This window comes from Amphibalanus amphitrite, unplaced genomic scaffold, assembly GCF_019059575.1.
Source record: "Amphibalanus amphitrite isolate SeventyFive unplaced genomic scaffold, NRLGWU_Aamphi_draft 000209F_arrow, whole genome shotgun sequence".
NCBI classification, from domain to species: Eukaryota; Metazoa; Arthropoda; class Thecostraca; order Balanomorpha; family Balanidae; genus Amphibalanus; species Amphibalanus amphitrite.
Genome location: NW_024881704.1, coordinates 540,440 through 556,156, shown reverse-complemented (window position 1 = coordinate 556,156; position 15,717 = coordinate 540,440). Strand labels below are relative to the sequence as shown.

The window sequence follows — 15,717 nt, the reverse complement described above, 5'->3', positions numbered from 1 at the left end:
CATCAACAGGGTCAACAGGGATTTAACGAGTGGGTTGTTAGAGCCGTGGCTTGTACCCACACCAAGAATACCTTACTTTTTGCATGGGGTCTGACGCCTACCATCCAATTCGTGTTGAAATGGCTCTTTTGCACCCTAGGCTCAAAACAATAAAAACCACTCCAAATTCTCACAAACCATATATCAGCCTAGAAAATTGTTGACATGATCATTTAGTGCTAAATAAATCAGGTACACTACAAGCAGAAATAACAAAACCTAATCTTAATTGACCTAACCTTACTGTAGTTACCTCATTTGCTGCCAGCGCCCAGAGGTGACCAGACCTGCAAGCTGGGTCTTGGGTCAGGGTCAGTCTGCAATTGCATTGGTGCTCAGTATCTGTATCTGATGGAAGGCATTGGATGGTGGCTGTGTCTGAGCATACAACTGTCTGTGTGGGGCACAGCAGACAATTGCATTTTAGTTCATGGTAATATATGTCATGCTGGCAACAAATTGGTGTAACATTGGTTTTCAAAAAACTAACTAACCTTACTTTACATGACTCAACAGTCAACATGTGATTGGGTGTAACCTAAATATGATACCTTGCATAAAAAGTATCATAAATACCAATGTGTGGTGTCACTTAACAACCTTAGAAGGATGTGTTCTTTCTATTCACGTTTTTGTTTGGTAATAATAGTCCAATAGTAGCACAGTGAGACTGGAGCCATTTTTATGCTCATTGCTTTGCTCTGATCTGGTTCATAGTCCACACAGTGAGTAGTTGTATGAGGCTTTCAGGTGACTGTAAGTGATAATGAAGACAGTTTTGCTGTTTTTAAAGTCACTTTGATCCACTTTTACATCACCAGATCACTGATGTCACCTAAAGTCATTTTCCCGATTTTGATGTTCTTTTAGTAAGTGGTGCATAGTTTTTGAAGAAGAGCAAGAACATCACTAGAAAATATTAAATTGTAATGATGAAAATGTTGATTGCTCGATAAAGACATTCGCTGATGACACCAAGGCGTACAGGAGGGTGCAAACCACTCAGGACAGAAGACTTCTTCTACAGTGCGATCTGGATGCCATCACAGAGTGGTCCAAAATCTGGAGCTACCATTTAATGAAGACAAGTGCACTGTTCTCGACATTGGCAGCTGCAACCCACGGTGCACCTGGTCCTACATACTCAACGGCCTTCAATTCGGCGAGGCAGAATCGGAACGAGACCTTAGGGTGCACACTGCTGACTGCACAAAGACAATGACCTGAAGCTGAACTTCAGAAAACAGGCAACAAGTGCGGCAGCAAAGGCATCACAAGTACCTACTGACTTTGATACGCAAGTCATTCCAAGCCATCAACTGTGAAACTCTCCTGCTATTCAAGTCTCTCGTCAGGCCCCATCTCGAGTACGGCTGCTGCATTTGGGTGGGGCCCCTTCTCCAAGGTGGACCAAAGGGCAATCGAGAGGGTGCAAAGGCGTACAATGAAACTTGCATCAAAAAGGAGGAAATCAGGACATGAGGCATAGGCCATACACAGAACGGCTGTCCAAACACAGAACAGAACGGCTGCCCCTCTCTACTACATACGACGGCACGGAGACACGACCAAGACATCGGGTGCTACAAGGAGAGATAGAGTGCGCCAAGATGACTTTTGCACTCCAAGTCGGGACCGGAGAACAAGAGTTTGACGATACCCATGAAAGTTGAGCAAGGAACAAGCACAATTGAGGGTCAGAAGTAAGCAACTATGTAGAACTCTCTCTCCTCTGAGGCCTTCCTTGCTCCTTCTTTGGGCCTGTTTAAGATGCGCCCGGATGCCCACTGGGATGGCATCCGATACCAAAATCCCGATTGATCTACGCACTGCTGGATGGGAACGAAAACTGCAGGCCAGGTGGCCTACAAAGTCCGTGTAGCTATGGCCGTCATGGCAGACATTTTACTTTTCTTCAAGGGATAACTTAAAGTGACCTGGTGACCTGACCTTGAGTGACTTTGTTCTGAAATGGAAATGTGGATAAGATGTGTCATAAGGTTGCAAAAAAGTTTGTGTTCATGTTGACGTCCCGTTGAAGTTCGTTGTACAGTTGCTATTGAAGCCTGTTGTAGCACATATATCATACAGTTGCTGGGATATCGGATTCATTCGTGGTGCACCACCATCTTATGTCTGGTTAGTTACTACACATACCTGACTAGTTCTCACAGGATGGATGTGAAAGCTTCTCAAAGAATATTGTTTGAATACTATTCTGGTTAGGGCACGACGGATATAGCCCTAACAGCACGGTCTCTTAAATCTTGAGGTCTATTTCTGTGAGCCCAATCACCCCCGTTTGAAGCCGCGACGTAGCGTGGAGGCTAAATTTAGACGCGCTATTTTTAGGAACTCCGCTGCTACTGTATCGCTCAGTCGACCCACTTTGGGAAACTATGGAACGTCTGACGGAATTGATCCGTCTTGTGACTGGCTAGTTATACGGCTGACATAAGGCGACTGAAACTTGAAAGTAAGAACATTTTCCAGGTGCGTATGTGCATTCTTATTTCTTTCTTTCGTTTGCTTTCCATGAGTTATATGAACAAGCGGTCCGCATAGGAAAAGCAAGTGCGAGGCCGGAAAGAAGCACCTCGTGTGGTCTGTGTACCTAGTCTCTATAAAACCACTGGCAGCTGTTGAATGAGCTGTTGAATATCTACCTGCAATACGCTACACGCTCGCCTGCTTAAATTATATATATTGGTTTACCGGACGCGGGAAGATCGGGTGTTGGTCCACGATATGATTCGTAGCAAGTCATGCATAGCGTGGCATTCAAGCTTTTCAACGATTCACCAACTACTCAAGGTTAGGAATTAGGATTGAAGTCATTCCAAAGTCAAAACAAAATTTATTTTTAGCATATAGTATGCCATTTGAGCAGCGATATCCCATACGGCTTGTGGAAGTGTCAAATCCTTCTCGGCGCAACCCGCGAAGATAACTGTCGCATAGTTGCTACTTTCACCATTTTTTTTTTCTCACGAGTACGCGTGATAAACGTAACCTGAGGGGCTTTCGCGCTTTACTACAATTGAGTCCCATGCTTTCATAAAACGTAGATGCGCTCAGGGATTTCCTTGATGTGTCGGTGTTTTATTAATGTTGTGTTTTAGGGAAACGCGCTGGATTGCTGCGGAAAGTTCATGAGCATATCATTTATGCGTAGTTCAAACCGATTTATGTATATTGAGCGGCGGTTGCAAATCGATATGAAATGCGCGTGTAGGCTTGCTCTTGCACTTGGGATAAACCAGAATCCTATTCATAGCCTGAATCGGTGCTTTTTATTCATCTAAACACGCATCACACTTGATGAGCGCAGCCTTATTCATCGATCCATATTCGTGTCGAAGAATCGTCTCAAGATATGCGATCGGCCTGCTCGACTTCCATCAATGGCATATGAGACCGTTCGGCAAGCTATCTTCCGTTTAACCTGACGGGATACCATCAGTGACCAGCAAATTATTTACAACTCAAAAGCTCTTTCTAAAGCCTGGTCAACCAATGTGTGGCACTGTGATCCTGACTTTTCAGGTTTCGAATCTTTCATCAGTGGCAAAATGCAAACGCATAAGAAAGCATAAGCATGAAACTGATGTTACTGCGTTTTCAATGCCACCTGGTTTCTAAATATCTTGAGCTCATGTATCAGTGAATGACTCAGTCAATGACTCCCGAAATGGCAGATTTCCCTGCTTGAACTTTCCTCGGACCGAAGCCTTGGCCTTCGCTGATAGCACACAGTAAGCTGCACATGAACAACAAACTACACCACGATAAGCCGATGTTGGTGCTCTGTTTACTGTGTCGTAAAATTGTCACACCCTTTAGGTAGGCACTGGGCAACTCATTTACCAGACATGACCAGACAGACAGGCATGATAAGGTAATGTGTCAGGCCTTTGTGGCTCACAGGAGGTTTTAGCTGATAGGCCGATACGGATGGCTTCGGTCGATGTCGTTCCTTAGTGTTCCCACAGACCAATCGCTACGGTGCACTATGGTTGGAAACGGCCTCACGGATGGCCGTGGGCAATTTCGGAATATATGTATATTTGGGGTGTCATTTTGTTGGAAATTGATGAAATGTTTTGAATTGGGCAGAAAAAATTATTTAGTTGCGCATTTAGTCTCCATTATTGTACGTGGAATCGGGAGTTTCTGACAGTGACTTTTTTGGTGCGCCGTCAAAGGTTTAAACAACCGCGCTGGTGATAGCATGTGGAGTACCTCCATGACGTTGTAAAACTGGATTATTATATATCAAAATAATCCTTGTTATGTTGGCTATCGAGTGGAGCGACTCTTTTTCCCATGCGTGTTCAAAATCAGGAACGGCATTGCATTATGTTTGCAGTGTCACCACAGCAATATTTGCAAAATTGCGTTTATGTTTCATTGGACATACAAAAAGTTCTCCATCGACCTCCATTGAGCTTTTTGGCAGAATAAATCTCTGTTCAATTCTGCGTAAGGGGAACGTAAAAGCAGACTGCGCACTTGTGCGCAAAATCGTCCGTGAAGCTTCATCTCCTGAGGCGTACCTACCCGTCGCTTCGTTAGCACCAGGTCGGCTCGTCAGTCTTGCAATCGCTTATCCTTATAAATGATGGTAAGAAGCAGGGTTGCGGATTCGTGGTGGCGCCAAATCCGACTCCGACTACGACTCCGACTCCTGACTCGTTGCCATGACTCCGGCCGACTCTGTCCCCGACTCCGGACCCCTGCCAGTGTTTGGGAGTCGCGATGGAGCTGTTCCGATTCGGACCGACTCCGACTTCCACTGCGGGCTCCTGACCGACCCCGACTCCGACTCCGACTCCTGGCTCGTTGCCACGACTCTGGGCGACTCTGACTCCGACTCCGACTCCGACTCTGACTTCGACTCCGCACCCCTCGTAAGAAGTAACTGCTCGCCCCTGCACCTGGAGTATGAATATCGTGCAAACGTGTATGGATATCCTGGAGTATGGATATGGATATCCACTGACAGAACAGACATACAGACATGCTGTAAACTCCATTACACTGCCAATACCATGGCAAATCAAATGGCTATCTATGGTTTTTGATCATCGTTCTACATTTTCCAAAATCTTGAACTGAATGTTGGCAATTTCTCGTGACTACTTCACGACCATGACGCATGCATTTCTGAAATTGATCTTTTTTTTCAACCAGCCACGTACTCGTATGATAAAATGAATGTCACCATCGTGTTCTACGCCCAAAAGTACCCATAAAACATGTGTCATGCATGGGCTGCGAATAGGTACCAGTTTTAATTTTCGGGGTTATGTGCTTACCTGATTGACCTGACTTTGACCCTGGCCAGTGGCCTATGCTTGACTGACCCCTACATTGATCTGACACTCTTTTAGCACTTATATGAAGGGTTGTGACAGTTGTGACAGTTGTGACAGATTGTTTAGGACCAACTGATGACTGAATTTATTTAGGACCAACTGATGACGATATAATCGAAACGCGAAACGCGAGGCACCGATTGCGAGGTTCTAAAGTCCATGCTACTGAAAGCCCGATTTCAAGTGTTTGACCTGACCTTGACCCGACCTGTGACCTCGAAATTCAGCTTTAAAGTATTCATGTGAATCGTCTCGTCGCGTTTTTCTTTTGTTTGCCGCGCCTCGTGCGTTTCGCTGCGCCTATTTGTTCGCGAGTTATCGGCTGGGGGCGTTGAACGCCCCCCTCCCCGGCAAACGGCGGATGGGGAAATACCCCAGCAACTGCCGGGTTAATCTGACGCATGTTTTGTCATTTGATCGTCATTTTATTTCTTACTTTTTTGCCCAATCTAAAAAAAATCATAAATACTCTTTCTCCAAATTTTTTACCCTTTATGACCAATAGTAAGACACTGTGCGTCACTACGTTGATATTTCTCGCCCTAAAGCATAACAACAATATCCATTCAGTAATAGCAGTATTCAAAACATGTTCAAAATGCCTCGCGATATCGATAACATAACGAAAGACATAGGCGACTTATGACATACTTGCAATGATGACGTCACAGACGCAAGACGTGACGTGACCTCGTCATTTCTGAGTTACTGTATGATGCACGAAAGACACTGGTATACCCATGCAAAGTTTCATCGCAGTCGGTCTACGCATTAACAAGTTATGGGCAAAACATTTTTTCGCGTTGACCCCCGGCCATCCGTGAGGCCGTTTCCAACCATAGTGCGGTGGACAGGTTATTCAATAACCACCTCCCAGCCTTGGCATAGCCAAGGACAAATATGAGACTGACGCTCGAAAAGAGCTCCGACCCTGCTTATCATTGCTGCCGGACTGCCGTGTTGAGAGACGCACGTCTGTGTCGCCATCTGAGCAGCGAGGACCGCCAACTACCCCCTCTATCGCACCTCCGCCCCCCCCCCCCGCCGCTGTCCACTGACTCGCCTCCACCCCGCGCTGCCGCAGCCGAGCCCGCCGGTACGCAGGCCCCGGTGATGGAGCCGGCGGCCGCCTCTGCGCCTGACCCAGCCCCGGCCGGCCGCAGCCCCCTGCACTCGCCCCCCGCCACCGAGCTGAGAGCGGCAGCGCCCAGTCCGCCCGGACCGTCCGGCGTCCAGGCCGGACCGTCCGGGGCGCCGCCACCGCCGGCGACACAGACAGGTAAGCGATAGTGCTGGGAGGATCGATCGAACTCTGCTACTGACTTCAGTGTCTTTATTCATCGGTTGTTCGAGATAAAATCGTATTGAAGGAATATCAAAGGGTTGTGTTTGTCATTGGTTTGGTAACTCCATCGGATTTGACTTCGCCGGGTGATCTCGGTAAAAGCTGCGATTGATCGCATATATATCTTCTTTTTCGAACTAAATGCGCATCATGTGTGCTATCTTTACCCTAGATACGCGGCGAGCAAGTGAATACTCCTTACAAATAGGTTTTATACCAACCTATGGTCGTAAGTCTAATGTGCATTGCGCATTTACTTACTCAATACTTATGTACCTATTTGGGATCCTATATTTGCGAGTGCTTCCTGTACGGCCGTAATACCATAATGCTCGATCGCTTGTGAGCTGTCTTAGCCGCTGATCGTGGCCAAAAATAGCCCCGGTGAATCCGTCGCCGTCATATTTCCCCTGCGTTCATCCCGCCGTATCCTGGATTCACTCCGCACAATGCCTGCCCACACCGAGATGAGTTTCATCCGCTCCGTACCGCCCCGAAAAAATGGCCAACGGCAGTTCCGGGTTTTGTGGAGTTTAACTTCAAGTCGACACCATTTGCTGATGGTCTATTCTGGGTTCAATGTAGCGGAAACGCTCGGGCGAGGCCGGTCAGGGGCTCGGTAGTCGCTGTGGTACCTATGTGGGCGTCTGAGCTGCTCGCGTGAAGAGTCAATCACTGGTGTAGGCTAGATTTACCTGTTTGTGGGGCTAAAAGAATGGGCTGTGATTATAGGGATCCGGGTGCAGTTCACGCCAGTGCGCAGGTAATGAATGTCGAATTTCACAAAGTGCTCACTTCCAAATGGCTAGACGGGATAAAAATGGAGAAATGCTAATTGTTTCTTTGCCTAACTTTTACTATATTTTGTTGTCTACCTTCACTACGTCACGCTTCCTTTGTCTCATCTTCTATCGTAATTCGTACCTACTTGTTCACGGGATTTATAGACTGGTGTACCATGAATGATCATATCAGTGGAGCTTTGGATGTTCTGGCAACGGATTGGCGATTAAAGGCCGACTTGTAGGTGTTGGTCCCCAATAAAAGCCGATCCCGGGCTGAGGGATTCCATGAAGGATTCAGCTATAAACCCCCAGACAGTCTACCATCGCTACTGGCTGGAGCGACTGAGAAATAGTCACCTGAACCGTGCTCCTTCTCTGAAAGTGAACTCAGACTGAGAGCGGATCTCCAGCAACCTGTTAGAGGTTGCTGGAGATCCGCCTTGTCACCAGTGGATCCGGTATAGGCTGGGATCGCCTCAGTGGATCGCGGATGGTCTGGTAGATAACGACGCTAACGGATTTCGAGTTCTCTATGGGTCAGTGTGACGGCCGCATATCCTAGTGCCGTTCTTTATTAAATCGTGTATCATCTCAGGAACCAGTTTCGTTGGCCTCCGCTGGATTTTTTTCCATGGGCATCTGGTGGCCTTAGGCATATACATACGCCATGCGTTTCGTAGAAACTCATGAAAACAAGCTTGGCGTGTTCTCGTGATGAAAAGCAGTTTTCGCTGATATGTTGCATTAGTGCCTAAACGTTGGATTCTGATTGTGCTGATCTTAGGCGGTCGCTTTTCTTGCACTGCCGAAAAAAATAAGTTGTCTATTGCATGGTGCATAATTATCACGCTAATGTAATAGCACAATATTTCTTCTTTTCATTTTTTCATAAAGCAAGTGTAACGAGCAGGTCTGTTCAGCAATGCTAATTCTTTTCGATTTTTTTTCTTTGCAAAGCTCCAACAATCATGTGTACTTGCTGCTTAAGCTAAGTGCAACTCAGGACTGTTACACAATGTCACTGTTTACGTACACCGATTCGGGGTGCATTTTTGCTACAACAGATGCGTTTGGTATTTTTAATTTTGCGTATACATTTGTGTCAGCTATTTTAATTATACCGCTTATCAAAATGGAATCATATGTCGAGACGACCGCCGAATGCCGGCCATCGAACCTCGTCAAGATGCGATTGTTACGCTACCCTCAATGAAATGACGCTCGCTCTCTATTTTCCAACATACCGCTCTGATCCATTCACGGGGGACCTGTTTTTAGTTGCTGACCCAATCACCTAACGGGTGAAATGCCAGCGGAGCGATTTATTTCCGCCGTGAAGGCTGAAGTCTGCGGCCACAGACGAACGGCCGGCCGGTAGCGACCTTTCGCACGTTCTGATTGCTCTCCCGGTGGTATTATTAGGGTGTCCCGAAATAGCGGCCGGCGTGGGCGGCCGCCTTTGCCGGGGGCCGCTCGCCGCGCCGTTTGAAAGCGGCCGGGATCAACTTGACGTGCCAATTCGCGAAACTTTGTGGACCCAACCGGCGGCCGACTGTGTTAAATCGGGACAGGTTGGAACTCCCTTTGGCACGGAAACGGATTTCCGACAATCCTAATGTGTCGTGATTGTAGGTGCAAGGGAAAGCCCCTTGAGCAAACGATACCGTCAAATGTGCTTTTATTTTATTATGGATAAGTTAATAATTAACTGGCATTAATATGTGTGCTGCTGCGGCTGTGAACATTTTCCGTCGGCTGAGGGCTAACACCTCAGGTGAATCAGGTAAATCAAACATTCATTCGTTTTAGTGTATATTTTTTACAAACTTACAAATGTTGTGGGTGCTGCTTAGCTTTAGAGGCTTTCTGTCTGTCGTCCAAAATCTTTCGAGAGTTATGTTCCTGCCGCGTCATTTTGTCCATGCTTGTAACTTCTTACGGATTTCATCAGCATTAGTCAGGCAATTCCGCCAAGTAAGATCACGTTTTTTAAAGCCAATGGTGGGAAATTAAAGGCTTTGAAACATACTTGGAATGGAGGTTTCTTTGTTTCGCCTGCAACATTTTCAACAGCGTAAATAATCACTGACCCAGTGATCAGTTGGACCTTGGCATTGCACAAGGTTTCTCAGTGACCATAGGCGGCAAAACGGGGAGGGCACCGGGGCACCGTGCCCCCCTTTGACTTGGGCATTTTAACATTAGTCCTTTGGGCGTTGCATGGAAAGAATGGGATCAAAAGTCGGCAGTGCCCCCCCCCTTAATTGAAGGTGTTTCGCCGTTACTGTCAGTGACTAAGGCTTTCAAAATGTTGAAGGGTCCCATTCTGTTCCCTCGACTGGCACGAGAAGCCAGAGGAATTTCTACCTACCCCCACCGACGAGCTCTCATGTGGTACTGAGAGCGAATGACGACCTTACCTTTCCGGGACCCCAAATAGACCCTGCTAATTTTTCCTCTTCAGGCGACCGGATGCTTTGTTTAGAATTCCATCCATCTTCTTTTGTCGGCATGCATATTGTGGCGAAATTGGAGCTAACGTCTTTCGGAAACGAGCCCGGGCCTGTGCCAAGAGGTAACCGCGGCTCCCCAAGTGTGGTCTGTCTACGTAATGCCGCTCGCTTGCCTCCATTTTCGTTTCTGTTGACGTCCGTGGCCCCGTTCCACGCTGGTCTCCTAGTTTTCCGCAGTGTTTGGCCGTTGGCAGATGTGAAGCCTCGACGACTATGGTGTACTAGATTTTCTTGTGAACTTTGTGACCCGTAGTACTAGTGGACCAAAATATCCCACTGAGATTGGTCCAGTGACGTCAGATGTCGGTGATGCATTACAGCCTGATGGCCAATAGTTATTTTTGTTCATGAGCAGCCTGTTGAATGCAGGTTAGCAATGACATGTTGGCGTTGCGAATGGTAAATTTTATTCATGGGCTGGGGGGATCCATGTGATCGCAAGGCACCTCGCAGTTACGATCAAACGTAAGTTGAATCGGAACAGATATTGGAGGGATCCATCACATCGTAGGCTAAGTAGATACGCAAGTTGTATCGCAAATGGTGAAGATACGAACTAACTTTACGAATCTTCTCGGTCGATCGGAAGGCCGATCGTAGCGAAGCTTTACCTCTTTTTCAAGAGAAAAATATAAGAAATTTTCAAAATTTTCACAAAACCGAAATATATGTTGAACAAATATGGTTGATGAACACGTGTGCAAAATTTGAAGTCGATTTCTTCAAAAATGGCTGCGCTAGAGCGTTTTAAATTTACACGTTGAAAACGGTCACTTTCACGTCATTTTTGTAAATATTTTTTTTTTTCAATTTTGAAATTTAAAAAGTGTTTTGGGCAATTTTTCGCGTTAATTGCGAAAATCTGACCAAAACATGTCAGTCCCACGCACAAGGGGGAAAAGCTCAAATTATTGAGCGCTCAAAATATTGAGCGTGTGACGTCAGAGGCTCCCATAGGCGTAATGCTGAGGGCTCAAAAAATTGAGCCGTTTCAGGAACACGTTTTGCAAAAGCAACTCGCAACACCCAGGGAGAAATGGCAACACCCTAGGAGAATGACTAATGATGCAAAACAGATTAGGCTTTCATATTTTTCACTGCTCAGGCTTCAATGATTGGGGGAACACCAATTTATAGGTCGAAATCTTACGGCATGCCAGGATGACTTAAAAACAGGCCAATATTTATATTGAAATAAAAGTGATTTTTTGTCAATTCACGTTTTTTACTAGGGTTCTGTTGGAAAGAGCATTTTTCATACTACCAAAAATGATTGCGACTCAATTTCACATTACCCGTATCGGAGAATATTTTTCGTGTGGCGGCGCCGTTTGTTTATTTCGTCGCGATGTCTCGGGTCGCGTGGTTGTCGTCGTCATTGTGTTGAAGGTAAGTTTTTATCGTTTTAGTTATACATAGATGTTAAAAGGTACAAGGAAAAGTTTGAATATGCTGTAATTTTAAATTTGGAAACACGTAAACGTCAATCAATTCACGTTTTCCTCGATTTGCGTGCAGATAAGAAACTGTCTACGAAAGTGGCGCCATCCGATATGATGTTTTGAAGGAAGGAGACACAACATATTTACGTGAAAATTTTTGCTTTTTAGTGGTCCAAGTGCTTCAAAGAAGCTGTGAATGTTTTATTCACACAATTTTTCATTAGGTATGATAAGGTAAAAGGTAGTTTCAGTCTTAACTTTCATATAATTGACATTAACACATGATAGTCCACTGCTATCAGTGATTGAGTACCTTGAAATTTGGCATTTCATGTGAATTTGAATGTATTCTCTATCCATATGTCCTGATAGTAAGTGAAAATATTCTGCCAATATGTTTTCATAGTTTTCACATTCATTTTCCAGTCCTTTACATAACATCACAATTTATAATCAACAAAACTCAACTCCTTCGTTACTTCAGAACACTGGCAGCATGACAGACTGACAGTCAACTATTGTGTGTGTGAATGCTGAAACAGGATAGCTACTTTGCTGACTGGCTCATATGAAATAAGATAAAAATGATCCTTTATATAATTTCCATCTGGAGGATCGGAGTCAACGGAAAAGCAAGGCCACTTTCAAGGTCTAGGTTGCCAGTCGGCAGTCACCACCATATTTATAATATAGATTAATTCATTATTCATACTTTGAGACCCTTAGGTCACTGGATCGACATCACATTTTCAGTTTCAATATAGTAAAGGTTTTTATTTGTATGATGTGAAATATTTTCCTGTATTTAATTATCCCTAGGTACCTGGTAGAGGTTTCGGATTAAATGCTCATTGTTGGTGTGCAGTCAGGACTTTTTTTGACAGGTCCAGACAGGGAATCCTGAGCAGTTTTATAGTAAAGTGGTCTGTTGATCCTTATAATCACCACACATTTCATCAAAAGCATTTGCAGAATTCACTCAATGAAGAATTTTAACAATGTTGCACCCATTCATCTTTTTTTAGTTCTTGTTGTATGACATATTTTCCATTTTGTTCCACTGCATAAAGAAGAAAATCATTTGAGATCACCAACAGCTTTTCTTTTTTCGGCAGATCTGCACAACCAAGCGGTTGCTGGCGAGGACGTCGGCCGTCCCTGTGGGTAAGGTCATCTGCTCAGCCTTTGTGGAGATCAGCAAGACGTCACCAAGATGAAGACTTCGCTGGAGCAGAAGCCGCTGACCCGTGTCCGATCGGGCAGGTCATGCTCGGCGGCACGAGCCACAACTTGAACGACTCGGTGACGTCAACAACGTGGTGGAGCAGGTGAATGAGCTTGGCGACGTGTTGTGCAACTGCAAGAAGGGTTGTCTGCGTGTTCTGGCCGGCGGAGCGGCGACGCTGCGCAGTCTGTGCTGGCGGTGAGCAGCTGGCCGTGGTGACCGCGCGCGCCCACATGCGCCGACAACCTGTGCGGCTTCGACGGCTGGGCACGCTGGCCCGGGACAGCCCGATGCCGCCCACTATGTGACGCCGGGCGTGCACTGTCCGCACGGTCACATGAAGGTGTGCCCGCGCCCTTTTGCGCACGCCGCTACCTCGCAGCTGGTCTGCTACCACGCCCTGTAGTCCGATAACAAAACGGCTGTCTGATAATGCCGCGTGTTCTTTGTGATGTGATAGGGTTGCTATGCTACTGCTGGTCTGATACTCGATGTTTCCATTCGTCCTTTACATGTTAAGGATTTGATAATGATTAGCTTAGTCCGAGCTTAGGTCGTTTATCATTTGTTATATGGCATATTTTGGATCAAAGCATTAAGACGTTGCCTCCTGCTTTCGTGATGTATGCTGGCAAGACGCAGGTTCCGGTCGCAGGTCACCCGGTTCCAATGAGGTCGGGCTGGCATGCGATAATGTGATGTCGTTTTGCTCGTCTCTGTGATCCACACTTGATGATGTTTGTGAATCTAACCCACATTGTATAGTATTTCTGTTTGTTTGCGGCCAATGGCCTTGTAAGTTGTAACCGTGGCAATACAGTTTTTCCTGCTATAATTCTCCAATATTCAAGCGTGGGTGGATATCTTTCTGTATTCACGCATTCCCTTCTCCCACTACAGTCAGAGAATATCAATACAGTATTCATGCGGATTATTCAAGCCCTGTTTAATTATTTGAGGTGTGCCGAATCCGAAAGGCGACCGATAAAACCACTAGCGGAAAACGTGACATGATGCCATGGGTTTGTGAAACGTTTAGGTACCACGTAGCATTCAACTTCCTGCATATCTTTTTTCAACTCAGTTTAACGTATTTCAACGAACATAACATCAAAAAAGGCAGCCAGTACCGGCTTCACATGTCACGGAGAACGCTCAAAAAATTGAGTGTAGATGCTGGCCGGCACTCAATTTTTTGAGTGCCAGCTGACTGTCGTCTGTCGTGGCGCTCAATTTATTGAGTATCGCGGTCCCGAACGAGAAGTGGCGCTCAAAAAGTTGAGCGTCTTTAGGGTACTTTCTTTCCAAGAACACCGATATAAATTATTACGGCGAGTGTTCGAGAAGAAACCTTGTTGTTCTCTCTTGCCATTGATACCTTATTTGGATACGATATTTGCCGTAGTGCGACGCTAAAGGCATTGTAAAATACCATCGTTTCGCCTATTCCTTCATAATGGGGCCCACTCAATTTTTTGAGCGCTCAATTTTTTGAGCTTTTCCCCCTTGTGCGTGGGACTGATGTATCGCACCATCAATGATCCGATACGCCATCAGAGGCCGCGCCGCGGACAGGTGGGCGCGGCGATACCTGGGCCGCGTGGGGGTTACACTTACACTGGTGTTCGGGAAGGGCTATGTCAACGCGAGGCAGGCCGCGGGGGAGCCGGTTGCAGCGCCGGTCCGTATTTGTCGTCGCCTAGCAGTGCAGCGGTGCGTTTATGGCGGAGGGAGGGGAAGCGGTGTAGTGTCTGCAAGGCCGCACACAGGAGAGGGCACACGGGCCTCCCCCCCCCCCATTCGAGTTGGGGCCCCTAATCTTTAGACCGCCGAAGACTATGTAAAATGAACTGAAATAATGATTAAAAAGACCGGGAGGGCCCATCTCGTTCCCCAGCAGGCCCATACGAGTCCATAAATGCCCAGTAGCGCAGCCAGGGGTATTGTGGTGAAATTTCAATGGCCCTCAAAAGACCTCAAAGGGCCCACAGATGGGGTCACCGGGTCCTCAGATGGTCTCGAAGGGCCCTCGGTTAGCGTCAAATGGCCCTCATCTGGTGTCAAAGGGCCCTCAGATGGCCAAATGAAGGGCCACAAGATGGCCTCAAAGGGCCCTCAGATGGGTTCAAAGGGCTCTCAGCCAACGTTAAACCTACCTCAGAAGACCTTAAAGGGCGTCAAAGGGCCCTAAACCTGCGTCAGAGGGCCCTGAGCTCGCGTCAAACGACCCTCCGAAGGCCTTAAAGAGTCCTTAGCTTGTGTCAGAGGGCCCCCAGCTGGTGTCAGTGAGCCCTCCTCAGCTGGCGCCAAAAGTCCATCTGAAGGCCTCAAACGGTTGTCAGCTGGAGTACAACGGTCCTCAGATGCCGTCACGCGGCCCTCAAAAGCCTCAAGGAGCCCTTATAAGGTCTCAAAGGGCCCTCATTTGGCCTCAAAAGGCCCTCCGCTAGCGTTAACCGGACTTCAGAAGGCCTTAAAGGGCCCTTATCTGGTGTCAGAGGGCCCCCAGCTAGTGTCAGAGGGCCCCCCGGCCCTCAGTTGGCGCAAAATGGCCATCAGAAGGCCTCAAACGGTCCGTAACTGGAGTCCAACCGCAACGGTCCTCAGGTGGCGTCAAGCGGCCCTCAAAAAGCCTCAAAGGCCGCTTAGAAGGCAGCAAAGGGCCCTCATATGACCCCAAAGGGTCCTATGCCGGCGTCAAACGGACCTCAGAAGGTCTCAAAGGGCGTCAAAGGGCCCTGAGCTCGTGTCAAATATAAAAGCGCCCTTAGCTGGTGTCAGGAGGCCCCCAGTTGGTGTCAGCGTGCCCTCAGCTGGTGTCAGAGAGCCCTCAGTTGGCATCTACTGGCCATCAGAAGGCCCCAAACGGTCCTCAGATGGCGTCCAACGGTCCTCAGCTGACGTTAAGAGGCCCTCAAAAAGGCCTCAAAGACCCCTCGGCTGCTGAAGAGGCCCTTGGCCTCAAAGGAAACTCAAGAGACGTTAAACGG

General features: G+C 47.0%; 1 protein-coding gene across 12 annotated transcripts in view; it reads left to right on the top strand.

The window, feature by feature from the left end:
• Positions 1-15,717, top strand: part of LOC122385128 (histone deacetylase 4-like) — a 123,779-nt gene that overhangs the window by 651 nt on the left and 107,411 nt on the right. For all 12 annotated transcript variants that reach the window (XM_043373149.1, XM_043373143.1, XM_043373146.1 and 9 more), the window contains exon 2: positions 6,502-6,696. In XM_043373149.1, coding sequence (XP_043229084.1) covers positions 6,531-6,696 — 166 coding nt within the window. In that variant the 5' untranslated portion in view covers positions 6,502-6,530. The remainder of the gene's footprint in view (positions 1-6,501; positions 6,697-15,717) is intronic.